Genomic DNA, 17,520 nt, shown 5'->3' with positions numbered 1-17,520 from the left:
TGTAAGGTAAAGTGTTAGCCATTTATCCATGGAGTCATGGGAGCCACTGGAGAATCTGAACCAGGGAGTGACTAGAGCTGCTCTGTGCTTTGAAGAAAGGAAAGACTGGTGGAGGAAAAGCTGAGGTGGGATCCCCAGTGTGTTCCCGCGGTTCAGGCGAGGGGAGTGGGGTCTCAATCAAGGAGATGAGCCTGGGAGTGGGGAATAGGGTTGACAGATAGTTCCGGTGGTGAGGGAAGGGTCAACTCAGAGACAAGGTCTCATGGAGAACTCTTCTGACACCTCCATTCCCTTCCACCCAGACTGGGCTAGGTGCTCCTTCTTTGTGTTTCCTGAGCCCTGTATTTTCCTGTGGCAGCATTTGCTAATTTACTAATAGCATTGACCATTAGAATGGGTCTTATCCTTCTTTGGGTCCCTGTGGTCTAACATAGTGAATGGCACTGGACAGCACATGAGAAGCAATGACACAGATCCTGGTGGCGTTGTGGAGGACACCAGAAAGCCCCCTTGTAGGGTTCTGGAGCACAGTTAGGACTGGGGAGGAGACGTGAAAGTCATTAGTGGTGAGTGGTAGCTGGAGCAGGATGAGAGGGAGCAGGATGAGAGGGAATGTTGGAGAAGAAGGCGAAGGGGTACTTCCTGGGCAGCAGAGGCTTCTAGAAATTAGCCATGGAGGCAAGAAACCAGGAGACCCTTGGAGCCAGGGTTTTGATTGGATAATCATTTATTGATGTCACTTGCCCCGGAAGCGTCAGGTAAGATGAGGATTGAAGACAGGCCATGGAGTTTGGCAGTTAGGGCGTCTTCACTCACCTCAGTGAGTAGTTCAGCACAGCCAAGAAGTGGAAGCCAGATTGGAGTTAATTGGGAAGGTTTTGGAAGCTGAGGCAGTGTGGTCTGGAATCCAGGAGCTCAGTGGTCAAAGTGTCCCGTGCTTGGTAGCCAAGGTGAGGAATACAGCAGGCTGTAGCTAGGCACTGGGCACTTTGAGGAGTGGTCACTGCGTTTGGGGCTCACAGCCCAGCAGGAGAAAGCACAGCCTTTCAAGAAGCAGCTGGAGGGCTTCAAGGGGCTTTTCGTCAGGGATGGAAGATTCCAGCACAGATTTGCATGATTTATATGTACTCTGAAAACCTTAAAAACAGAATTTGAATAACCCACCAATTCTCCTGGTTATATGCCCAACAAAACATAGACATATATTCTCAAAAAACATGTTCATAGTCGCATGATTCTCTTTTTTTTTTGAGATGGAGTCTCGCTCTGTCACCAGGCTGGAGTGCAGTGGCGTGATCTTGGCTCACTGCAACCTCCGCCTCCTGGGTTTAAGCGATTCTCCTGCCTCAGCCTCCCGAGTAGCTGGGACTACAGGCGCGTGCCACCAGGTCCAGCTAATTTTTGTACTTTTAGTACAGTCGGGGTTTCACCGTGTTGGCCAGGATGGTCTCGATCTCTTGACCTCATGATCTGCCTGCCTCGGCCTCCCAAAGTGCTGGGATTTCAGGCGTGAGCCACCATGCCTGGCCAGTTGCATGATTCTTAAGAGTCGGAAACTGCAGTCTACTCAAATATTTATCATGACTACAAAGGATTATAAATTCTGGTATGTTCACACAATGGAAAACAATGCAGCTGTAAGAATGAATGATCTGTAGCTCTAATCAGTAATATGGATAATTTCACAAACATCTGAAAAGCCAGACACAAAAGGGTACACACTACATGGTTCTATTTGTACAAACTATGAAACCATGCAAAGCGAATCTAGGCTGTTAGAAGGCAGGAGAGTTGTTACCCATTGCAGGAGGTGGTAAGTGGAATGGAGCAAGAGGTGGTTTTGGAGATGCTGGTAAAGTTATCTTGCTTGGTCTGAGTGCATTGCTTGATTGTTTTAACTATTTTGAACAGTACGAAAATAGAGGACCCTATACCCCAATACTCATCCCAAAGATTTTGACTGTCTTCTGTAACCATTTTTTTCTTTTGCATCTACCTCAAGTCTGACTAGAGAACTCATTGCATTTGTAATATTGTTCCATTCATTCATTCATTCATTCATTCATTCACGCCATGTAGACTTTACCACCCTCATCTTCTCCAACTCCCTCCCTCAAGTGGACAAGTTGGCAGGAGAATGGAGATTGGTACCATTAAAATGGAGCATATGAACTGCTTTGAGCTGCAGAGTTCTTTCCTATCAGGTAACCTGTTTCCCATTGACTGTCAACTTAAAAGTTGGAGTCGGTGGGGCATGGTGGCTCACGCCTGTAATTCCAGCACTTTGGGAGGCCAAGGCAGGTGGATCACCTGAGGTCAGGAGTTCGTGACCAGCCTGGCCAACATGGTTAAACTCTGTCTCTACTAAAATTACAAAAAAAAAAAAAAAAAAAAAAAATTAGCCAGGCATGCTGGCGCACACCTGTAATCCCAGCTATTCAGGAGACTGAGGCAGGAGAGTCACTTGAACCTGGGAGGCAGAGGTTGCAATGAGCCGAGATCACGCCATTGCATTCCAGCCTGGGCAACAAGAGCGAAACTCCATCTCAAAATAAAAGTAAATAAAAGAGTCATAAATAATGATGGGTTTTGGAAGCCATGATTAAAGCCACAAATCAAAGAGGAATTTCCGTGTCTGCATGGCATAGAAAGGATGGCTGCTCATGAATTAGGCTGGTCTTTCCAGCCAGCCCATTGCATAGTGCTAGTAATAACCTATCAGTAGCCCTGAAAGATTTGCAATATAAAACATTATGCATTGGATAGATCTGCTCATATGAGAGCTAATAAATCAGTGTGGGTCTTGTTAGAGAATGATGTTTATATAGAGAAAGTTTGCTTGCACAACTTGCCGTTTGAATTTAGTTAAGTTAACAAGGACCTGAGGTGTGCGGGGGTCACTTCCCACCAAAAGCTGGTGAAGAATCAAGAGTGTTCTTTATTTGTTAGATGGATCAAGCTTGTCTAGTCTCGCTATTAGAAATAGTCCCAATTCAGGAATCTGCATTAGTACTTACAAACCTGTTAGTGAGAAGAGCAAAACTACTTTAAATAATACATTACGGGAGTGGTGTATTCTAGTTCCCCCCAAATCACCTAAGGCCTTGCAAAGATTTAGTTAATTGAAGAGTGGCTAATGTGACCCTCTAAAAAATTAATTTTTATTTATGTAAGTTTTCCATGAATACATTCTACATTCTAAGTGCAGATTTTGCAAATAAGGCTTAAACTCCTTGGCCACCATCAACCAATCTTTTAATATTTTGAGTCAAACGTGGACATAGTGGACCACGTCTATCATGTTCCCTGTTCAGTGTCCCCTGGTGGTATGTCAGAAACAGAATATTGGATTGTATGGATAATTGGTCTGGCTCAGGGTGGCATATATCATGTAGAGTTATAATGATAGGGTGACATGTTGAATGGAGAATCATAAATATTGGGAATGACTGGAGAGCAAACTCTGAGTGAAAATGCTTGCTGGGGTAGACATGCCATAACATTCTGCCTCCAGCTCCAGTTCTGCTTATGTCTGGGCCAATAAAGGGATCTCACTGGGTATGTTTTATTGTGTTTATTTTTTTCCCCCTTTTCCACTTAAAGCTGATTATGGTGTGGCTACTCAGGGCTTGGTGGCTTTGTGTGAAATGGCTCAGTGTCCCTGAACCACTTGAAGGTGGCAGACAGTGTACTTTGCTGTGCTTGCCCCTTCATCTGGAATGTTCTTTTTCCCTTTCCCAGATTCTCACTCTCTTCCCACGTGGCGGATTTCTGTTCAACCTTCAAGGCCCACCTGTGTTCTAGGGAAGCTCTCTCCCATCTCTTCACTGCCTTCCAAGTGGAGCTGTGTCCCTCCTGTTTGTCTGTGCTTATGTCCCGTGGTGCTTGCCACCATGGCATTGTGGGTGGCGATGTACGTGATGATCTTTTTTCCCGTGGGGGCTTATGGTGTCCAGGGACCACTACTCTGTTGAAGTAGGTTTTGCTGTTGTTGCCTGCTGTGAACCGTGAGGGAGGAGGGGGTGTTCAAGATCAGTCTGCTGTCAGCATGCTTTCTGTTTCTGTATTGATCTTCCAATCCTTTTTTTTTTTTTGCTGTAAAATGACCTGTAAAGTTTCTTTTCTATTTATTAGATTATATCTGCTATAGTTGAACCTGCAATGCACATTCACCTGATGTTATGCTTAACATATTAATTCATATGTGGCCTGCTTTAGGACAGATTGGTGTTTGGTGAAAAGCACTGACACACAGGTGAGGACTCAGGAGTCCATGGTGTGTTTCACTACAGCATCCTCATCTGATCTCCTTTATGCCCCAACGTATGTTAAGTGATAGAGATACTGACAGGGTTTGATAACCCTTGAGTAACTGGTTAACATAGAGGAGGGTAAAACCTTTTTTTTCAATGTTGTAGTTTCCAGAAATATTTTTCTCTGGTGGGCCTTTTAGTCAGAGAAGAGTTCCTTTTTTTTTTTTTTTTTTTTAAATGTAGTCACCTAACATCAGGGGCAAGGGATAATAAACCCTGTTATTCTTTGCAAAGCGGTCAGGACCTTCCTGAAGAGGAACTGATCTTGTTTTAGGCTGTGCGAGCTTAGAAACACCCTGGCCAACTTAGCAGTGGCTAGAAATGTAAATTCTAGACAATTATTATCTAGACAATAATAATTATTATTATTTTTGAGACAGGGTCTCTCACTTTGTCTCCCAGGCTGGTGAGCAGTGGCACAATCAGCTCACTGCAGCCTCGACCTCCCAGGCTCAAGCGATCCTCCCACTTCAGCCTCCCTGATAGCTGAGGCTATCTGTAGAGGTGAGCTGTCTGTGTCTTAGCTATTGAAGTGGATGGTAGAGGTAAGCTGTCTATGTCCTAGCTTTTGAAGTGGTTTGGATGGTAGAGGTGAGCTGTCTATGTCTTAGCTATTAAAGTGGATTTTTAAACTGTGTATCTCCCTGGAGGGCCAGGAGCAGCCACAGTTGCCGACTGCAGTGTAACAGAGCTGCAGGGGTGTTGGGCACACAGTTCAAGGTGGCTCGTATGTGCAGAGCCAGGGGATGGGGGCTGAGCATATGGGACGGTAGGAGAGGCCACTGACCCCTGCGAATCACCATGGCCCTTCTCCAAGCCGTTTTCCTACTGTGCATTGCTAGCTTTAAATATTAATCATTTTTGTTAGAGAGTCAGTAGTATCCCGTGTCAACTTGTCAGAAAACCTAGAAATTTAGAAAGTGGCAGAAACATAGAAAGCAGCTGCTGCTTAAAAGCTTATTATAGTGTAGATGACAAATGAAGTCAAAACATGATCAATACTGGTTTATTTCATATTTTACTCTGGGCCAAGACAACTTGAAGTTATTATTAGAAACTGTTTTGTTCAGAAAGCTTTGTTTTTCTGCATCATGCGAAGCTTTCATAAATGGAGTTAGTAGCTTTTTTGTTTTTCAAATGTAAAACAAATACAGTGAAAAAAATTTGAACTAGGAATTATTTCTGTGCTACTTCATATTTCATTTGTAACTTGAGTGCTTAAGATTCCTGATGTTTATGTGTGGTCTGGACTTGCTGGGTCCCAGAGTCATTGTTTGTAATATTGCCTTGTAGACCGTAGCCCCTTGTTTCTATCAGCATTTTCCAGACAACATGCCAACTTAGCAATGGCTAGAAATGTTAATTCTTTTTTTTTTTTTTTTTTTTGAGAGAATCTTGTTCTGTTGCCCAGGCTGGAATGCAGTGGCATGATCTTGGTTCATGCAATTCTCCTGCCTCAGCCTCCTGAGTAGCTGGCATTACAAGCGTGTACCACCATGCCTGGCTAATTTGTATTTTTAGTAGAGACGAGGTTTCACCATGTTGGCCAGGCTGGTCTCGAACTCCTGACCTCAAGTAATCCACCTGCCTCGGCCTACCAAAGTGCTGGGATTACAGGTGTGAGCTACCGCACCTGTCCTTAGAAATGTAAATTCTAGAAAATTATTATTTTTTTGAGACAGGGTCTTACCCTGTCTCCAAGGCTGGAGTGCAGTGGCACAGTCATAGCTCACTGCAGCCTTGACCTTCCAGGCTCAGGTGATCCTCCAATCTTAGCCTCCCCACTAGCTGAGATTACAAGTGCACACCAACATGCCCTGCTAATTTTTTCTACTTTTTGTTGAGATGGGGTCTTCTTACGTCGTCCAGGCGGGTCTCAAGCATCCTTCTACCTTGGCCTTCTAAAGTGCTGAGATTGTAGGCATGAGCCACCACACTGGCCTCTAGAACATTCTTTTTGAGAGAGAGGATCATTTTATGTGCTAATCCCATTGTTAAGGGACACAGCAAACTAGCTTGGTGGATCTTTACCATGCATGCATTCTTTCATTCAGCAACTTTTACTGAATGGTTGCGGTGGCCTAGACATATCAATGAGTCAATCAAAGATTCTTACCCTAAGGGTAGGAGTGGGAGCAGTGGACACAGCTGACAAGCAGTAAACCCAGAAAGTAAATGTTCTGTTTGTTCCAAGGCAGGGGGTTCTCTGGAAAAACAGGAAAGTAGATTGGGATAAGGGGGCTATAGATGGGGGACTTGGAATTTTAAAATAAGGTGGTGAGGGAAGACCTCATTGAGAGGATGATGAATGAGCAAAGATTTTTAAGAGGAGAAGGAATTGTTTGTAGAGGGATCAGCCAGTGAAAAGGCCCTCTGCCGAGGGACTGAGCATCTGGGAAATAGCCACAGGGCCTGTGGCAGAGAAGGAGATAAGTGGGAGATGAGGCGAAGAAGTAAGGGTGGGCCAGATCTTTTCCACTGACCGGACAACCCGCAGGTAACACTGCCTGGCCTGTCTTTCTCTTTCACAGTGCTTCTTAATTGGGGTGATTTTGCCTTGCTTTCCCCCACCCCCAGGGGACATCAGACAATGGCTGGAGATGGTTTTGATCATCACAACCTGGGAAGGGAGTGCTCTGGCACGTAGTGGGTAGAGGCCAGGCATGTTGCTAAACTTGCCACAGTACACAGCCCGTAAAACAAAGTATAATCTGGCCCAGAATGTCAATAGTGCTGAGGTTGAGGAATCCTGCTCTGTTATCTTTATATAGTTCATCAGTTGTTGATTGATTTAGTTTGTCTTTTAAGATTTAATAAAGAAAAAAAACCTAAAAAGGTCATGGGAAAAGGTTATTCATCATGTTACCTGGTTACAATGCCTTCACAGTTGACGCTGAAGCGAATGCTGGCTATTCTCATTCACTTTGAGGAAAGGAGAGCCAAATCTTGCTTCCATGTATATTTTAGGAAGCCCTGGTGCATTGAAGGATTAGTTAAAAAAAAAAATACACCATTCCCAGGTAAATAGTAATAATCTTACGGATAATCTTATTAATTTGGACTCAAGTAGGATTTCCTAATTTTGAGGAAGTCTAGACTGTTGATCCACACCAGGGAAAATGTTTGCATATGTGGGGAAAGAAGCGATTGTCAGTACTTGGAATGAAAAATACTATTCTTTACATATGAATATGATGGTATTAGTAGGAATATTTTCCTTGGATTTTGCTAATCCAGTATTTTTTAGACATCAGTCATTTGTGTGCCACTTTTTTCTATTTTTAATAATACCACCTGGATTTTTCTTCCTATCAAATAACTTCTTTTATTTAAACACATTTTAGAAAACTTTCATCAGTTGCTCTAAATGAAACTTAACCTAAATATAAAACAGAAATAAAATTAAATTCTATATATATAGACACAGTGCCTGCAAAAGATTCTGAGCAGAGACCTGCTTTGTATTAAAAGGAAGATTACCAGTCTTAGGGAAGTGTTCAAGACATGCCTGAACAAAAGGAATTTCCTTGATTTAATTGGAAAATGAAAAAGAGAATAACTTTCCCACTGTGTGATTTAATGACATTCAGTGTGTCACACTTGAAGATATGCTGTCTCAAGCTGTCTGCACTCTGTGGCCAGGTGACCAGGCTGTGCACTTGCAGCATGGCTGGCTGGGCTCAAAGCTGTGCCTGATAGTATAGAAACAACCAGTGAGAGAATGGAGGCGGGATCTCGTTGGCTGTGATTGGCCACCAATGGCCTATTAATGCAGAACTCTCCCAGGGTGGTAGCAGCTAGACAGCCTGGTTCTTTGTTCTTTATAGGACTAAAATTGTAATTCCGTTGCTTAAAACAGAAATCCCTGTTATTTAGACTTATTATTTCTGATGAATTTTAAACATCTTTCCTCTCTCTGCCCTTCCTTGTATACTTAACATGAATTACCAAAATGTGTTCTACTAAATTCATTAATAAGATGATTGAATACTTTTGATTAATTCGTGTACATTATATTGACTGTGCGAATTCATTAATTTTACTTCAACAGTTACGTTTTTGACCTTTTTTTTATTTGAGACTGAGATACCTCATTTTGTAAGCAGAAGCAAATTAGTTAATGTCTTTGGCTGCCTTCTACTCACATTATGGGTACACCTACAGGTGGTTTTAGGCTAGGTGCTGCATCTCAGGTTTGGTTTTGTGAAAGCTGGATTTTCTCAGCTTTCTCAGGGGCTGGTAGGCTTTCATGAATTGAATACTGGTAATCAAAGTCTTGGGAGAGTGATTTCTATAGAAACCAGTGTTTATTAAGCGTCTGTGCTATGTGCCAGGCATTATATGACATGGTCCCAGTGTTTAAAGGACCTCCAGGTCTAGCTCTAGAGATAGAAACAGTCTACTTAGAAGCCAGGTCTGGGCTGGGCGCGGTGGCTCACGCCTGTAATCCCAGCACTTTGGGAGGCTGAGGTGGGTGGATCACCTGAGGCTGGGAGTTCGAGACCAACCTGACCAACATGGAGAAACCCCGTCTCTACTAAAAATGCAAAATTAGCCGGGCATGGTGGTGCATACCTGTAATCTCAGTTACTCGGGAGACTGAGGCAGGACAGTCTCTTGAACCCGTGAGGCAGAGGTTGCAGTGAGCCGAGATCACACCATTGCACTCCAGCCTGAGCAACAAGAGCAAAACTCTGTCTCAAAAAAAAGAAAAAAGAGAAACCAGGTCTGGTGGTGTGTGCCTGTAGTCCTAGCTACTTGGGAGGCTGAAGCAGGAGGATCTCAGGAGTTCAAATGTAGCCTGGGCAACATAGCAAGACCCTGTCTCTACAAAAATAAACAAAAAACAGAAAGAAAGAAACAGTCTACTTAGAGTTAATATTGTACCACTTTATGTAAAATGTTGAAGCCTGACAGCTGCATAGTTCCATTTACTGCTCCTGCTTTATGTTATAGTTTAAAATATATAGAACCTCTATATATGTTATAAATTCCACAGCACAAGGTTTTAATTTTTGCTTTAAACTATCATGTGCATTTTTAAGTTAAGAAGAATATTAGTTTTTAAATATTTACTGTTTCTAATGCTCTTGATTCCTTTTGAAGATACAAGTTTCCAAATGGTATCATTCCACTTCAGCCTACAGAACATCTTTTAATATTTCTTGTAGTCCATGTTGGCTGGCTGTGTAAAAAGGGTGTGTTAGAAACAAATTTTTAGCATTTTTTTTTAATCGGACAATGTCAGATTCCTGGAGGATATTTTCACTGGATGTCAAGTTCTAGATTGCTAGTTTTGTCTCTCAGTCCTTTAAAGATGTGGTTTCGTCTCTACTAAAAATACAAAAAAATTAGCCGGGCGTGGTGGCGGGTGCCTGTAGTCCCAGCTACTCGGGAGGCTGAGGCAGGAGAATGGTGTGAACCCGGGAGGCAGAGCTTGCAGTGAGCCGAGATCGTGCCACTGCACTCCAGCCTGGGCAAAAGAGCGAGACTCCGTCTCAAAAAAAAAAAAAAAAAAAAGATGTGGTTTCACTGTCTTCTGCCTCTACTGTTTCTGGTCAAGAGTCAGTGGTCATTCAGGCCATGACTCCATGTGTGTGATACTTGTTTTCTCTGCTGCTGTCCAGATGATCATGTTTGGTTACTAGCAGTTTGACTCTAATATACCTAGATGCAATTTTCTAGGTATTTATCCTCTTGGCATTCACTAAGATCCTTGATTCTGGAAATGTACGTCTTTCACCAAATTTGCGGAATTTTTGGTCATTATTTTGTCATCTTTGTTCTTCTATTAAGTCCACTCTCTCAGTGAATTTTTAAATTTCAGATAATTGTTTTAGTTCTCAAATTTTTATCTGGTGCCTTTTTATATTAATGTTTCTTTGCTGAGACTCCTTCTCATTCATGGCATATTTTCCATCCATCCATAAGCATTATTGTGATAGTTGCTTTAAAGTCCTTGTCTGTCATTCCAGCATTTGAGTCCTCTCAGAGTCACTCTGTTTTGATTTTTTTTTTCTTTCAACTAGTTCAGGTTTTCTTGTTTTCTTCATATGTTGAGTAATTTTGGAGTATAACCTGGATATTGTGAATGTTACATGTTGTAGAACCTCTGGATTCTGCTATATGCCTCCAAAGAGTATTGATTCTTTTTGTTTCTTTTGTTTTATTTTACTAGGCACTTAAATTGACTGGGGTCAGACTGTTAACTCATCACCCCTAGAGTGGATAATATTCCAAATCTTGGTTCAATTCTTTTAGTCTTAGCTGTACTGACTGGAATTTGTCACACAAATGCTTGGTTTAGGGCTCAAGCCAGGGTTTGGGCAGAGTTTAATACAGAGGCTTCCCCTGTTTGACTCTTTCCTTTCTGGGATTCCTCCTCTTTGCCCACGCTCTGTAGTGTCTGTGGTTGCCCTGAACTCTGGAGACACAAACATAAGCAATATTAGTAATAGAATCGGCTAATGATTTAATGATAGTAATAATTCTGACTCTGCCACTCTATGAGTAGCAATTTTCTTAACTTCTCTGAGCTGCTTTTTTGTTTTCTAATTTTTTTTGAGACAGGGTCTCACTCTGTCATCCAGGCTGGAATGCCGTGCTGTAATCATAGTTCACTGCAGCCTCGACCCCTGGGCTCAAATGATCCTCCCTCCTCAGCCTCCTGAGTAGTTGGGACCACGGGCACATACCATCACAACCACTAAGTTTTTATATTTTTCTTAGAGGCAAAGTCTCAGTTTCTTCCCCAGGCTGATCCCCAACCTCTGGATCCAAGTGATCCTCCCACCTCAGCCTCCCAGAGTGCTGGGATTACAGGTGTGAGCCACTTTACCTGGTCTGTTTTTTATTTTTTTAATGGGATTAGTATGGTTTTTTAATCAAGATTTAACAAACTACTGCTACTACACAGAAAGCTCTTAGCACAGTTTCTGGTTTATAGAGGTAACCAAGAAGAGTAAATTATTATTCATTATTTTATGGCTTATACATAGCTTTTATTTCCTTGTTGATAGTGTAGTTTTATATAGTTAATGTGGTAGGATCATTAATATTCTCCAGTAACGTCTATTCTTTGGTGGAGCTAATTGCTAAGTTCGTGAGTTGTCTGACTAAACACAGTTTTTTGAAGAGTGTCTGGGTATTTTCTGTTAGTTTAAAACACCATGTTCTTAACCCATAAAGTACACAGTGGTCCTCAGAAGATCTTTTGAAATCCCTGATCCTGTATGAAAAGTATTGAATGTATATGACTGTAGATATCTTCAGGTTCCAAAACTGTCTGTTACCCCAAAGCTTGGGAACTACCGCTTTAAACTTAATGTTTTCAAGTCCATTCCAGCCTGGGCCTGCAGATGCTATATAATTATCTGTGGGATCGAGGCTGCCTATTCCTTCTGGACTCTGAAGTGCATTGAGAATAGCTCGTATGCAGTGACTCTGGTCATTGGGCTTGGCTGTGACCCAGTGTGGACCTATTCATCAAGGCAGCTATTGTGCAGAGAAATGGCATATTTGATTATGTCATACATATTTTTTCTGTAACTGTATAATTATTAAAATTCTCTGAGTAGCTGTTATACAGTGTAAATTTTTAGTAAGCTCATATTATTAGTCTAAAAGAATTAGTTGAGGAAAAATGTGGTTCACGTTCAAAGAAAAGTAAGTACCTAGGCACAAACTTGTCATCTCTATATTGAACTCTTTTCCATTACTGCCTGCATTGACTTTGGGTTTTCTACCTGCCTGGTAGGACTCCTCTACTTTTTCACATCAGTGCCATCACCAACTGTCTAGTTTTCAGGGCGAGGGGTAGGAGGGATGCATTTCCACCTCTAGAGCAGGTGCTGATTAATCTTTCTGGAACTAACTATTGAGGCTGTTATTTTGCCAAAATTAGCCTCAGGGAAGTCCTCAGCAGCCTGCTTCTTTATCTTTATTTTCCTGGGTTAGCAATGGAAAGGCTAGGTGGGGGAATGGGAGAAGGTAGGGCTCTGCCAGGTGTGTTTCTCTTTACTGGGCACAAACTCTGCCAGGCTGTCTTTGAAATAGCAGGAGTCCTCTTGATAATTAGCTCTCAACTGCAGGTAGTTCCCTGCCTGCCTTGTTCTTTCAGTGATAGCCTCTTTTCTAGCAGGAATGGGAGGAGAAGGTGACTGCTTAATAGAAAAAGTTGGTCATATCAGGGATTCTTTAAAAAAGATGATTATATTTCTTTTTTCTTTTTGAAGTGAAGTCTTGCTCTGTCGCCCAGGCTGGAGTACAGTGGTGCGATCTCACCTCACTGCAACCTCCACCTCCCAGGTTCAAGCTGTTCTCTGCCTCAGCCTCCTGAGTAGCTGGGATTGCAGGCATGCACCACCACCCCTGGGTAATTTTTGTATTTTAGTAGAGACAGGGTTTCACCATGTTGGCCAGGCTGGTCTTGAACTCCTGGCCTTAAGTGATCCACCCACCTCAGCCTCCCAAAGTGCTGGGATTGCAGGCGTGAGCCACCGTACCTGGCCAAGATGGCTACATTTCTAAAACTTCTAATTTTAATCAAAGAATAGATAGTCATAGGCTGACCGTGTGATCTGAGCCAAGGCCTTGCCTTGCTTGGCACATGGACCCTTTCCCTTCATCCATAGACCACACCCGTAAGGCCTCGTCTACATTTCCAGGTTCAGTGTCTTATGTGGAGTGAGAAGACTTACATGTCATACAATGCAAATGTAAGCCCTTGTCATTTTTTACAGTGTGTTTACAGTATTTTCCACTTGTTTTATCTACTCCTAATTTGACAGCTATATTTTAATAACTCATTTTTATTGAATCTTTCTGAAGAATTTACGTTCAGAAATAACAGCACAGGACCTGACTGTTAGTAAGCAGGTAACTCCTGTTGGGAATAGCTGCGCGTGAGCCTCCTTCTAGTTAGGGCAAACTGGGTGAGTGACCGAGGGAAAGTTGCCTAACTTCTTTAGGTATTGGTTTGCTCATCGGTAAAACAAGGATAGGAATCTTACTTGGTTGAGTTGGTGTGGGAATTGAATCATATGTGAAAGCTACTTCCCTGTCCCTGGCCTATTATAAGAGCTCAAAAAATGTAGCCATTATTTTTATTATTATCATCATCCCAACAACTCCCCTTACCACTGTTATTCCTAGAGAGTAGCCTCTTTGCTATGAGTGTTCATTGCCCTGGGATTAGTTAGTGTGTTTTATAGAGTGGATGGAAAGATTAAGTTAATTCAGTGGTTGGTGTTTTGTTGGAGACCATACTTGGTAAAATGCATAGTCTTTAAATGTACTCATTATGTGTTTAATAATGTTCCAGGGGTACATAGTAGGTGCTCATTAAACACATAATGAGTACATTCACTTTAAGACTATGCATTTTACCAAGCCTATGTGCTAGGCTTGGAGAATCCAACAGTAACTGGACATAGTTCTGCCTTCAAGAGCGTTTATTGTGTAAGGACTTCTTGCAGATACACAGTGAACTTCATGTTGCAGGAGGCTGGCACAGGTTGCCATCACCAGGGGTACTTGAGGTGTGAGGAGAGTGACAAGGCAAGCCATTCTAAAGAGGCTGCACCCTAGCTGAGACCTTAAGTCTAAATGAGAGAGGGTAGATAGGGAACAGCATCTTCTGAACACTGTGGGGGATGTGAAACATGGGAGTAAGTAAAGGGAGGTGAACAATGTCAAGGTCGGCCAGATCCTGCAGGTCTTCCCATGCATGGTCCCACTTACTCCAGCATCCTGATGGCACAAGGGAGGGGTCTCATCCCACCCTCAAGATGAGAACATGGAAGTGTGGACAGGCGACGTGACAAACTCTGGCCACACAGCAGTGAGTAGTAGTTGTGGGATTCATCCCATTCCAGGTGTGTTTGGCTCTAGAGCCCATGAATTCAGCTACCCACTGCACAGGAGGGAAAAGAGCAGGTTTAAACAGGAAGAGGGGCTGGGCATGGTGGCTCATGCCTGTAATCCCAGCACTTTGGGAGGCCGAGGCAGGTGGATCACCTGAGGTCTGGAGTTCAAGACCAGCCTGGCCAACATGATAAAATCCTGTCTCTACTAAAAATACAAAAAGGTAGCTGGGTATGATGGCACATGCCTGTAATCCCAGCTACTCGAGGAGACTCAGGCAGGAGAATCACTTCAACCCAGAAGGTGGAGGTTGCAGTGAGCTGAGATTGGGACACTGCACTCCAGCCTGCACAGCAAAGTGAGACTCCGTCTCAGGAAAAAAAAAAAAAAAAAAAAAAGAGGAAGAGGAAGGATGATAATTAGCTCGTTTTTGGCCAGAATGAGTTGGAGGAACTTGTTAGATACCAGTGTGGAGAGGTGTGGTTGGGTGTTGGTGGGGCCACAGATATGGATGGATGGGAATGTATGTCATGGCGTCTATGAGGTTACATGAGTACGTTTAGAACAGACCGGATGTGGGGTGGACTTTCTGTCAGAGTCTTGCTAACAAGTAAGGCCAAACTGATTTGTTTTTCCTTCAACTGCTTTAACCTGTTTGCACAGCCCTGCGTGGTGAGCAGGGCTTCTTAAACAGCAGGGCTTTCTTAGAGGTGAACATCTGCTCACTTGCTGAGTTCTCCAGTAGAGGATTGGTTCCTTTCACTCCTGCATTAGACAGACTGCACTAAAAGAAAGACGTCCGGCTCTTCTTTGTTACTCTGGTACCTATTACTTTTCTTTTGGGGTTCTTCAACTGACCATTTCATTTTGAGTGAATTCTCAACGTTGCGATTCTTAGAGACTTCAGCTGTGAAGGTAGAACGCATGCCACGAGGCCATGTCTTTGCCCAAGTGTGACTTGTCACAGTTGATGCACACTTTTGAGTGTGGGTTCCCCCCTCCACTCTTCCTCTTTAGATGGATTTGAAGACTATGGGACAGATTGCAACAACATGAGAGTAACGGCCTTCTTGGACGTTCCAGGCCGGGATAAACTGCCTCCACTCACTCGCCTGGAGAAGTATGCTTTCAGCGAGAACACCTTCAACCGGTAAGCCTGACCAGGCCTGTGTATGTTGACAACTGTCTGTTGTGTGCTTTAAGCTGACACTGGGGCCACTTCTCTGTGACAGCTTTGAGGAGACTTCATGGATGATGAGGTAGGTTGGATACAGATTGTCACCAGGATGCTGGGCTTCTGTCTGAATGGTACTATCTTATTAGGCTTTTTCATTATTTTTGTTATTGTTTTGCTGACCACCTGGTAAGCCAGGAAGGAAATGGTGATGAATTTCAGTGTGTTTCAATGATTAGGATTGCTAACTGGGTTTCTTTCACATATGCAGTACTCAGAAAAGTCATGCATTCCTCAATTGAGAAGCACCAAGAAGCATCAGTTGGAAGCATCGTCTGCCCGCTTTGTATTTTGACTGCACTGTGCATCAGGGACTTCGGTGGCAATGTGTCATGCCATGCTCCGTTGTCACTGTGTACGGTGTTGGCAGGGTTCGACTCCAGGCCCACCTTGGCTCAGTAGATGATGTTGATTCTTAATATCCTGAAGAAAGCAAAAATTAAGGCTTCCCTTTCCATTTACGAGCTACCCAAACTTCTGTGAATCTGAAAGCATTCTCCCCTCCTTTCTCAGCAGGAAGTCTCTCTCCTCCTGTTTTGCCCTTTGATGGGCCCTCCGTCCCTGATCCCTCGCCCCCCTCAGGTTTGCCTTCTGTCATCTGTGTCTCCTCTCCTGTTACAGGTGCATATTCACCCCACTTGCAACCCTGACTTGTCTTGTTCTAAACTATCCTCTGAGCTTCCCTACTTCTTCCCCATGTAGTCCCTAACTACACCACTTGCCAAGACTTGATGGTGCTCACATAGCCTCTTTCCTTACCTTCATCGGCTCTTACTTTTAAAAATTACATTCTTGCCGGGTGCGGTGGCTCACGCCTGTAATCCCAGCACTTTGGGAGGCTGAGGGGGGCGGATCACGAGGTCAGGAGATCGAGACCATCCTGGCTAACACGGTGAAACCCTGTCTCTATTAAAATACAAGAAATTAGCCGGGTATGGTGGCAGGCGCCCATAGTCCCAGCTACTCAGGAGGCTGAGGCAGGAGAATGGCGTGAACCCAGGAGGCGGAGCTTGCAGTGAGCCGAGATAGCGCCACTGCACTCCAGCCTGGGTGACAGAGTGAGACTCCGTCTCAAAAAAAAAAAAATTACATTCTATAAAAAAAAAAAGAAAAAGATAAAATAAAAATTACATTCTATGCCAAATATAGGCTAAGCCCTTTCATCTATTAAATCATAGAAAGCTCACAAGGATGTTATGGATGGATCCATTTAATGTTGCAGGATGAGTCCATTGTTATTCTCCTTTTATGCTAGGGAATGATGATACCCTGAATGGTGTCTTTTTTCTTTTTTGTCTTTCTAGTTTTGGCATCTAGCTATCGCCAAATAATGTAATTTAATTTTATTGTTTCTAGATTTTATATATGTGAAATCATACAGGATACATTACTTTTATGGATTTCGCATATATTAATAGTTTGAATTTGTTCTTTTTGTGATAGTGTTCTTGAATATACTGACATTTATCCATCTACTATTGTTAAAGAAGAGTTTTGCTGTGAACAGTCTTGTAGATGTATCTGGGGACACACAAGTAGGCGTTTCTGTAGGACATGTACCCAGGAAAGAAATACTATGTGATGGTGTATGCTTATCTTCTGCTTTAGTAGATAATGCCAGTTTCCCAAAGTGGTTGTATCAGTTTATACTCCTACCTTTGCCCTACTTTTTTTTTTTTTTTGAGATGGAGTCTCGCTCGATTGCTTAGGCTGGCGATCTTGGCTCACTGCAACCTCTGCCTCCTGGGTTCAAGCAATTCTCCTGCCTCAGCCTCTCAAGTAGCTGGGACTACAGGTGTACACTACCATGCCTGGCTAAGTTTTGTATTTTTACTAGAAACAGGGTTTCACCATATTGGCCAGGCTGGTCTCAAACTCCTGACTTCAGGTGATCCACCCGCCTCGGCTTCCCAAAGTGCTGGGATTACAGGTGTGAGCCACTATGCTCGGCCTTACTTTTGCCCTACATTTTATCTGCCAATTGGTATTGTCAGATTTTTGTATTTTTGCCAGTCTGGTAGTTTGGTAGTGTATATAACGATATCACTTTGTGATTTGAATTTTTATTTTCTTTACTGTGAGTTTAAACACTTTTTCATATGTTTGTTG

At 43.0% G+C, this 17,520-nt stretch overlaps 1 protein-coding gene across 6 annotated transcripts in view; it reads left to right on the top strand.

Moving 5' to 3' along the window:
* PPP4R1L (protein phosphatase 4, regulatory subunit 1-like) overlaps positions 1-17,520 on the top strand; it is an 81,744-nt gene that overhangs the window by 8,726 nt on the left and 55,498 nt on the right. For 5 of the 6 annotated variants that reach the window (XM_054541894.2, XM_054541893.2, XM_054541895.2 and 2 more), the window contains one exon: positions 15,195-15,327. The exons of the other annotated variant lie outside the window; for it this stretch is intronic. In XM_054541894.2, the coding sequence (XP_054397869.1) occupies positions 15,230-15,327 (98 nt within the window). In that variant the 5' untranslated portion in view covers positions 15,195-15,229. The remainder of the gene's footprint in view (positions 1-15,194; positions 15,328-17,520) is intronic. 6 annotated transcript variants of the gene reach the window in all.

This window comes from Pongo abelii, chromosome 21, assembly GCF_028885655.2.
Source record: "Pongo abelii isolate AG06213 chromosome 21, NHGRI_mPonAbe1-v2.0_pri, whole genome shotgun sequence".
Taxonomy (NCBI): domain Eukaryota; kingdom Metazoa; phylum Chordata; class Mammalia; order Primates; family Hominidae; genus Pongo; species Pongo abelii.
Note: the sequence above shows the minus strand (reverse complement) of the source record. Positions and strands in the feature narration are given on the sequence as shown.